This window comes from Nuphar pumila, chromosome 15 (assembly GCF_984573655.1).
Source record: "Nuphar pumila chromosome 15, dmNupPumi1.hap1.1, whole genome shotgun sequence".
NCBI lineage: Eukaryota > Viridiplantae > Streptophyta > Magnoliopsida > Nymphaeales > Nymphaeaceae > Nuphar > Nuphar pumila.
In genome coordinates this window covers 28068570-28079123 of record NC_143263.1, presented here as the reverse complement: position 1 = coordinate 28079123, position 10554 = coordinate 28068570, and the positions used below count along the sequence as shown (strand labels likewise).

The 10554-nt window shown below is 36.2% G+C and overlaps 1 protein-coding gene across 1 annotated transcript; it reads right to left on the bottom strand.

The window, feature by feature from the left end:
• Positions 1 to 404: 404 nt before the first annotated feature.
• LOC149814933 (protein arginine N-methyltransferase 1-like) lies at positions 405 to 10196 on the bottom strand. Its single transcript, XM_089988731.1, has 9 exons — positions 9815 to 10196; positions 9242 to 9252; positions 7846 to 8001; positions 6440 to 6503; positions 5409 to 5551; positions 1455 to 1542; positions 1261 to 1376; positions 1030 to 1180; positions 405 to 781 (listed from the first exon to the last, which is right to left on the bottom strand). Exons 1-9 carry the CDS (start codon positions 10056 to 10058, stop codon positions 576 to 578), a joined length of 1179 nt encoding a protein of 392 aa, XP_089844857.1. The 5' UTR covers positions 10059 to 10196; the 3' UTR covers positions 405 to 575.
• Positions 10197 to 10554: the final 358 nt, after the last annotated feature.

Here is a 10554-nt window from a genome sequence, read left to right as displayed (position 1 = left end):
ATAACTTAAAACCTACTTGGACCAGACAGGTCAAGCATCATGGTCCCCAGAAAACAAAAGATGCAAAATAGATTGAACAAGTACTAATATGAACTGGCACCATAAGGTTCCCTTGGATCAGAGATAAAGTGAAGACCATAGGAAGGATCCCTCCCGATTCTTGTTTAGCTCAACCGTATTCAATCTAAATCCTTGGGGGCATGGTGATGAAAACTTCTTAGGGCTTTCGCTTGCCAAAGACACCAATGCAGTCTTTACCCTTGGAGGGACGGGGGTGTGGGGTTAATTGCAGGTTGTTCGTGTGCGAGTGTGCGGCATATATGCAGATGTTTAAGAGTATGGGACCGCCTGCTTAATCACAACGACCAATCCTTTTGTTACAAGGACATTAAGACAAGTTAAGCTTTTCACTCAATTTCTCAAAATTTCATCACTAAATGCAGCAAAATTGTGACAGTATAGATCATTGACTGCCAATGCACAATGCAAGGATTTGTCCAAAACAAAATAAACGATAAACAAATATAGAGCAAACTCCATAAAGCACCAAAATAGGGTTCACTACCATCTCATTCTCAACGCATCTTGTAGTGCTGGGTTCTTGAGACTTGGCAATGCTGGCCATTAAGTGAGTACTTGAGCATAATGTCGACATCACGAGGGTTCTTCTTATTAGGTGCCACAGTCATGCTTCCAGTCAGTTCTTCACCCTCACAGATAGTTAGCACATCTTGAAGGTACAAAACTGTCTGCTTCCAATGTGTAGCCCGCGACCTTGGTCCTATTTTAAAATGAAAATGAAATGTTGATCACCAAGATTTCATAAGCAGCAGTTTGGACAAATAGAGTGCATCCACAATGCAAGGACGCATATGAAATCAATAATACAATGTCTCTTCATTTAGGAGCCATAATTTGTTATTTGATTTGAGATTTGGTCAGTGAATGAATCATCAGTCCAGGTGATAAGGGGGCAGTTTTTTACACCATACACCAATTAGAAACGTGATTAATGAATTAAGTCCAAACCTGTAGAAAAGCCCATCCACTTGTGACATTTTGTGAACGAGACGTCAAAGTAGGCAACAAGAGCATGTATGTAGTCGTTACGCTCTGCCACAAGCTTAAAAGGAGCTGTGAAGGAGGCATCACCTGGAGCCATATTTGAGATGTCCATAGTCTGAAAGCACAGTAGTGGGTTCCAATCAGTAGGTGAAAAAGATGATTAAGAACAAGTTTTGAGAGTAATAGACATGCTACCTTGAGTAACTGGCTGTTTGTGACAATCTGATTCTGATCAACTGTGTCGACAAGTGGTTCCATCATGGCTTGCTTCTTAATGCAACTCATGTCAAAACCGTATACATTATTCCAAACTGAAATAGACACAGCATGATTCAGATTATGCAAAATGACAAAAGTAAAACATAAAGAAAGGGAAGTCCGTAGCTTACATTCAATTTTGTCATCCTTGTACTCTGCATCCTCAATAGCAGTCAAATACAACGATGCCTTGTCTGGCAGCATAATACCACCATCGATCTACAAAGAAACTAAACACAAATCAGTAGAAGGAATCTATACCATACCTACCACTCAGAACTGAACTACATTGCATTATACTGTTAGATGCATGCAATAGATGGCCCCGTATGGGGAGGAAGGAGCAAGAAGTATCGTTATAAACAATCTGAGAAATAGACATTGATGAGTCTGGCCTGTTCAAGAATTTTCTTGTCTTCTGCTCATATCTCTCCTGTCCATAACAGACGGCAAATCCTATCAACATCATACTCCAGGTAAATAAAGATTATAAGGCCCAAAGATATTAGCTTTTGATTCAGGTTCCTGAGGGTTACAAATGCATTTTCTTCTACCTTTTATGACAGCTAATAGTATCTGAGTGCACCAGTAGTGACAGAGTCGAGTATCTTAACAGTTTCAACTAGGAACACCTGACAAAATACATGAGGCAGAAGAATTATCAATGCCAATATGATAATGCAATGGCCAGATCACCTATCCGTTGCCCCCACAATGCACTGAATCTGGTTGAGCTTAATAAAGATGTGAAAGGAGGCATCTTCACATCCCGTTTATAACCACTGCCCTTGTTTGAGCATTCTACTATCATTTTGAAACATATAGACTGTTTTTTATGAGCAATTTCATGACATTATGAAAGCACAGTGAATGAGAAGAGGGAGAATGATGGACCACATACCTTACTATGAAAAAATTAGAAAGGACCCATGACACAATTAACAATTTGTGAAGGGAGATGGGTTGAATGAAACTGCTGCTCTCAAAAACTAATGAACTAAGACTGCAATTGAAAACAAAAATTGAAGAAACCATGATACCTATGGTGGAATGATGGAACTAAAGGGGCTAATCCAAGTAAGACAATTAAAGAAGAAAGCAAATGGAAGCCATGCCTCTAATGTTTAGATGTTAAAAGGGGATAGAACAAAAAAGAACTTCATGGCATCTCTTTGTTAAAGGTGGATGCTTATGGCAGCCTCAGATTTTGAACCTAGATAATAGCAACACTTAAGAGGACAGTGCTTTGCTAACGAGCAGTGTTGTGAAAAGCGTTGAGGCGTAGCGAGGCATTCCACCAAAAACCGAGGCGAGGCGTAAGCCTCGAGGCGTAAAATGTAAGCCTCAAAATATTTTTTTGAAAACTTTAAAAAAATTATAAAAAAATATCTAAAAATATAAATAAATAAAGAAATGCTTTATTGATGAAATAACGACCAATAAGAAATATAAAATCTCAAATAAGTACTAAAAAATATGAGATTAACATATAAAAGTAACTAAAAACTGATTACATAACTGGAAAATATATGAGATTAACCAAAAAAAGTTAAAAAATACTAAGAAACTGATTACATAACTGAAATAACTGGAAAATATATGAGATTAACCTACAAAAGTTAAAATATATGAGATTATTCTAAAAAATATGAGATTAACATATAAAAGTAACTAAAAAAATGATTACATAACTGGAAAATATATGAGATTAACCAACAAAAGATAAAATATACTAAGAAACCGATTACATAACTGGAAAATATATGAGATTAACCAACAAAAGTTAAAATATATGAGATTATTCTAAAAAATATGAGATTAACATATAAAAGTAACTAAAAAACTGATTACATAACTGGAAAATATATGAGATTAACCAACAAAAGTTAAAATATACTAAGAAACTGATTACATAACTGGAAAATATATGAGATTAACCAACAAAAGTTAAAATATATGAGATTATTCTAAAAAATATGAGATTAACATATAAAAGTAACTATAAAACTGATTACATAACTGGAAAATATATGAGATTAACCAACAAAAGTTAAAATATACTAAGAAACTGATTACATAACTGAAATAACTGGAAAATATATGAGATTAACCTACAAAAGTTAAAATATATGAGATTATTCTAAAAAATATGGGATTAACATATAAAAGTAACTAAAAACTGATTACATAACTGGAAAATATATGAGATTAACCAACAAAAGTTAAAATATACTAAGAAACTGATTACATAACTGAAATAACTGGAAAATATATGAAATTAACCTACAAAAGTTAAAATATATTAGATTATTCTAAAAAAATGAGATTAACATACAAAAGTAACTAAAAAAATGATTACATAACTGGAAAATATTTGACATTAACCAACAAAAGTTAAAATATATTAAGAAACTAATTACATAACTGAAATAACTGAAAAATATACGAGATTAACCAACAAAAGTTAAAATATAGTAATATACTAAGAAACTGATTACGTAACTGAAATAACTGGAAAATATATGAGATTAACCTACAAAAATCTTGTTGATCATGTCTCAGAAATCTTGTTGTAAAAAAAATATATATATATATATATATATATATATATATATATATATATATATATATATATATATATATATTGTTTTTTTTGCGCCTTGAGGCACAGAGGGTCGCGCCTCAAGGCGAGGCGTGCCTTTTGCACCTCAAGGCGTGTTTTTGATAACACTGCTAACGAGACTTAAATTTCCCACAATTGAAAGAACTAACCTTGAACTCCCCATTCTTGATCTGGCATTTGGTCCAACCAAACATCCAAAACATTTCTTCAGTGTTGTCTGTCTGGCTAATGATCAAATACAGATTGCTCAGTTCAGATATTCTTCAAGGATATTCTTTGGTGGCTAGATGCTAACATTTATAATGGATGAGGAACCAGTCTCTCACTTTTCACAACTTGTATAAATTATAAAATGTATAGCTTTTCAAATGCAAGCCCAGAGTGCATGTTTCTGCCATCATTCATGTAGAATCAGGGATGGCCCATCTTCATATGAATCTAAGAAGTTCTAAGATATGCCCTGGAGACCAAAAGGAGAGTCCAAAATATTGCGCCTAGAAATACAGAAAGTGTTTCTCAATCATGCATTTAAGTGTCTAGAGGAGACCCAAACACAGGCATGACATCCATGCACTATATGGACAAGACCTTAGTAACTAAAGAGAGTAATTTATATAAGGACGATTCAAATTTATGAAAGATATTAACTATATGTTGATAATCTCACTCTAAATTTTGTACTGAGCAATTTTCTCAAACCCAGAAAATTTCCATCAAAATATGCACAGCCAGTTTAAGCATCTTGAGAGTTAAAGGCTACAAAAAAGTAGCATAAAGTATATCTACTATTATGAAGCATGTCATCTGATTAAATAGTTTTCAATAATACTCCAGCAATATTTACAATCATATCAAACAGGCAAACACACTATGATTCTACAGAAGATTTAAGAAGTTCTTGTAAGGGCTGAGGTGCTGAGCTCATATAGCTATATGAACAAACCCTGTAGCTTTGCAAGGCTTGATTTGGAAGGGCTGTTAACCCTGGACTCGATTGTTATTTTTCTCAATAATATACACATACACTGAAAGAAACAACAGCAACAAACGGACATTATTTAATAAAGGCAGGCCAAAGAAAAGTTCATATATAAAACAAGAGCAATGATGGAGTGACCCAGATAGAACCCAAACATACATTTCCATCATTTCATGCTGGAAGTTGTACAAAGTTCAGGGGCACTTTTTGCCAATAACAAAAAGTGGAAGTGACTTTGGGGAAAAACATTACATGGTAACAGCCAGCTATCAAAACATACTTTCAAACCTATAGCTGGATCAAGAGATCATCGCTCAAAACAAAATTGATGTACATTTTCTCTCTCTAGGTGATAAACTTTTAGAAAGCAAAACAATAACTGAGAGAATGTCATGGATGCTAAGTAGTAAAGTGACAGAGTGCAGCAATAAACAAAAGATTATGTATGAAAATGAAAAGTCACATGCATCTCAGAGCACTTACAAGCCATTTATCACGTGCATAGAGAACCGTATTCAACATATTTTCAAACACTAGAAAATAGCCCATCCACTCTGAGACAATAATGTCCACATGTTCTACTGGTAACACAATCTCTTCAACCTTGCCCTTCAAAACAGTGATAACTGAAAGTGAAAAAGGTACAATCTTTAGCAGCAAGAAGGAAGCTTCTTACAAATTTACTACTTTTAAAAGCAACAGCTGGCAAACTGTGCCAGATGAGTAGGGTGCACATACTGTTTGTACAACAGTGGAATTTCTAAAAACATGGGTTCAAAGGTGCATTTTAATCATGTCATGATAATAAGGTTTAATTAATTACATATGCATATATTGCTCTGATATATATAGAGTGCCCCGTGCAGGTCAGAGGTCACTGGAGAATTGCACAACTGCAGACATTGTGGTGGTGGCGAGGGGCATAGTTTATTTGTGTTTTTCAAAAAGAGAAAAAAAGGGATTCACCAACTTTGACTGTCAGAAAAGTAGCAAACAGGGTTAGATGCACATTGACCACAACAGACCTGCTTTGACCATCTCTTGCAGTACCCATACCTTGGATGTAAATGGGTTGGACTAAGGCCAGATCTAGGCAATACCGAGTTCGACCTAATCGGATCTGACGTAATTGGTTTCAGACACAGATTTCGAGTCTGATAGGATCAGCTGAAACCAAATCCAGATCCAACTTGCTTAAAATCCAGCATTTACTCATATTTGGATTTGGATCTTAGTCAGACTCAGACTCGGATTCGATCCAAAACTCAATACTGAGTCTGGATCCAATCAGTAATTAGATCCAACTTTGGCTACTGCATCCAATTAATCAGGTTCAGATTCAGGCTGGACGTGTTCACATCCCTACCCACACCAATGGTGCACTGTGTCAACATGAGTGCATGTTACATAGCTGGTGGAGCGGACATGTTGTAATAAAGAAGAAATATAGAAAAAATATAATGGAGACAATATAGAGAAATCATGAGGAAGAACATAAAATACATTATTCTCACCATCAGCATATCCGTTAGCTTGAATAATTTCTTTAGCCATGTCACCCATGAGAGAGCACTCTACCTGAAAACAAAATTGAAAAAAAAGGAAAACTCACTAACCATTTTAACTCCAGATAATAGCATCCAAGAACTTAGGACAATAAAAGCATATAGAAAAGAAAAGCACAGAGTTATGACGCCTCTTTTGTGAAGTTTCATGATTCCTTCCAGAAAGGAGAACAGAAACTACAACGTCATAGAATATCATCTACTAATGCAGAACTGGTTTTTGGTGAAATGAAGTAATAACCAAATGACGTGTGGTTATTGGTCTATACAGAGAACATAACGTAATTCAAAACCAACATGTGCAGCCTCATGAGGTGAATATTCAATGGTAGCACAACAGATCTGATGTAGCAGAAGTGTGGAAAGAAAGAAATGCAGCAACCTCTTCTTAGAAGCTAAGTCTTGAATTCACAAGATAATCCAACTATTACATCCATGTTTATAAAGTTGAACTCCTAAACTGAACAAAAAATTGCACCAATGATGGAATTTCTAAATCTCCCAATTGCCAATAAACAGAGTACCTACATTCCTACTTGACACCAAACAATAAATTTTCTAGATGACAAACTACTAAAACCTGAAAATGACCAAAAAATAAGGCATAAAAACTTTAAAGTCAAAGTTGACACTTGAAACAATTGACTTGTGATTCCAACTGTCAACAATCCAAAGGATACTTAATGTCTCCATATTCAGTAAATAAAATTTCCAACAGATGAAGAAGCAAGCCTGTCTGATATTAGCGTCAATGCCTATTTGAAGTTGACCTTCTTTTTGACCACTCTTGACCTTGTCTTCATGTTCCATGAAGGATAGGGCTACTACATCCAAATCTCCTGACCTTGTAATGGACATTTACTAGTCAGGACAAGGTACCTTCTTAGTTTTTCAATATTGATAAAAAATAAAAATGTGGCATTAATGTAAACCATGAAGAAATGTTAGCAAATGCAATGTAGATCATACACCAATATGGCAACTCCCTGGGGGCAAGATCAAGCCCCCAGAGTTTTATGCTGCCAGGACAGTGATCGTAAGTACGGCAGGCAGAGCTGGTGCGGCTAGGTCTCTGATCCTGGGGGTGGTTTCTCCATGTAAATATAAAAAAAAAATCATACACCAATAAGAACAAAGAATGAATATATCAAAATGTGACAGCATGGCCAACAATACACTTAAGAAATTGAAGAAGATATATTGGCATTTGTTCTATTTGTAGAAATTCTTCCCTCTAAAGTAGGCCACATATAATACTATAACTTTCAAGCATAAGTAACCAAAGTTCTTACAAATTTTAACAGAACTTTGGAAAAACCAGTCAACTTCTTGTGAAAGCAAGTTGTAGCACTCACTGCATAAACATGTCTGGCGCCTGCTTTAGCACAGAATAGAGATAAAATTCCAGTCCCTGCTCCAACATCAAGAACAACTTTGTTCTTAAAGAGAAAAGAATTCTGACAGATGACATTTTGATATGTTTTAGTTCTCACAGAGTCTTTCAACATTTCCTGCAATGTTAACAAACACCAGGTAAGTTTTCAGCAAAAACTTGTATGCGTCACAGTTTTAATACAATCACTATAACTAGGTGCATGCAGATGCATATGCACACGCGTACGTGAACACATGCACATGCATACATATGTCATTGAACGTGCTACAGCCGATTGATAACCTGATAAAACAGGAAGAAAACAGTGATATGCTCATACTCATCATAGTCTATGTCACATGGGTGTGGGTGCGGCAATACGGCACTTTAAAAAAACTTGGGTGCGGGAGGGCAAAAATATAAACAATTATATATATATATATATATATAATTTTTAAGTTTTAATCACAAAACAGTTTTAAGTTTTAAAAAAACTTGATTAAGTTTTTTTTTAAGTCTAAAATTTGGAGATATATGACCCTGGGTGTGTTGACCGCACCCAGGGTCAGGTTGACCGCACCGGGTGACGCACTAGCACGCCCACCCACGTCGCGTTAACGCGGGTGCGGCACCTGGTTGGCCTAATCCCTGTGACATAGCTCGTAATAGAAATGACTAGCCATAATCACAAAGAATTCTGTTGAATCTAAAGGTGACTGTGAACCTTAGAGGGAATTTGATGGCACCAACTATTTTTGTGTGGGGCCACACATGCTTTCAAACAGGAAAGACAAACCTCCTGCTTTTTGAGTTGAAGCCGGGAGGTTTTTCTCACTGTTTTCTGAGGAGAAAAAGTCGATAGGTCGGATAAAGTTATCTCCAGTGCTCATCTGGTAGGGTTGACTTGTGAATGTCACCAAGTTAGAAACCCACGGGTGGCATCCCTTGCTGCAAGGTCAAAGCTTGGTGTACTCCCTGGTGGGCAAGGGGGACCTCAAGGGTTTTACCAACTGGAATCGGTGATGTTTTTTTTTTCTTTGGACTATCCAAAAAAATAAGTTATCTCCAGTGATAACTTTATCTGCACAGTCAAACATGTCCTACCCCTTATAGAACACGAAGACAGAATTGATAGCTCAATGCGGCAATAATTAGCTAACCCACAAAGGTTTCAGATGAATCTCAAGGCATAAGTATAGAAGCGTAAAGCCAGTTTGGAATAAGACAAATGAAAATTTGTGGCAGTAATGTTGAAAATGAATTGACAACAAATTTCTTAACTAGTAGATCAGGAAAAAATTGAAGATAGCTACGTTCCTAAGTGCTTATCCATCTCACCAAAAAGATAACGTAGAGACAGACCACCTTATACTTACTTCATGTATACCTGCAAACAACAGAAACAAATTCCATATTAGTTGAAAACTATGGAGCTACAAAACACCAAAAAGAAAAGGAAGAGAGAATATGACATTAGAATCGATCTTACTGCCAGAAAAAACAACACATAACTAGGTTCAGAGCTCCCAAGAGAAACAGGAAAAGCTCAGAGCATCGAATCACTAAAATAAAACCATACCATCTCTTTTGATTAACAGAGGACGCAGACCCCATTAAAAAAAGGAAAATAACTAAACATTATGGATACCAAAACTAAAACAAACACAAAAAATCAAATTTAACCCACTGCTGAATGGAAAAAAGGAAAGAAAAAACAGAAAGAAAAGCTCATTATTGACAGTATTTCAGGAAGCAAAGAACAAAAAACAGAAAGAAAAGCTCATTATTGACAGTATTTCAGGAAGCAAAGAACAAAAAACAAAGAAAACATCAATTGGCAGACTGCCCACAAAAGCAAAGGGGAAAAAAAGACGATAGAATGCATCCCCTTATAACAATGCATAGCAGAAACAGAAAACAGGGATAAAATCATCGCAACGAAGTCATACCGAAGTGAGAGTATGAATCGAAGTAATAATCGGCGCTAGTTTTATCGATGCCGATAATCGAATCGCTTAGCTCGCAGCTGGATTCTGGAGCCGAATTCTCAGCTTTCTCTTCCTTGAAACAAGCATTGCTAACATTAGCATCCTCACCGCCGTTCATTGTGGCAATCCGGACGTTCACTGAGCTGTTAGAACTGTTCCCCTTGTTGCCCTTTCGGCGACGCTGTGACTTTTCCTTTGTGGGCATTCTATACCCTATCACGGAAGATTCTGCGGGTTTTCGAGATGGGTATCGATCAAAGACCAAAATAGAATCACGAAATCTCGGATTTTGATAGGGGAAGGGATTTATGGTGGGCTTTTGAAGATGGGTATTGCTCCAAAACGTAAACAAAGCACAGAAACCTGGATTCTACAACCAAGAAAGGAACTTTTGCCCGGTTTTTGAGCTAAAACGAAGATAGAACCACGAAGATTAGTATTTTGCAAGTAGAAGAGGCATTCGTGGCGGATTTTGAAGATGGGTATTGCTCTATAATGCAAACAGAAGAAAGGGACCCCTATTCTGCTAGAAGAAAAGAGGATTTTTGGTGGATTTTGAAGATGGGTATTGCACCAAAACGAAAAGGGAAGCACGAGAGCTTGCACTCTGCTAGCAGGAGAGATTGTTGCTGGCCTTTTGGAGATGGGTATTGCTCTAAGAAGGATAGTCACTTTAAAGCTAAAAGAAGGGATTCATATTG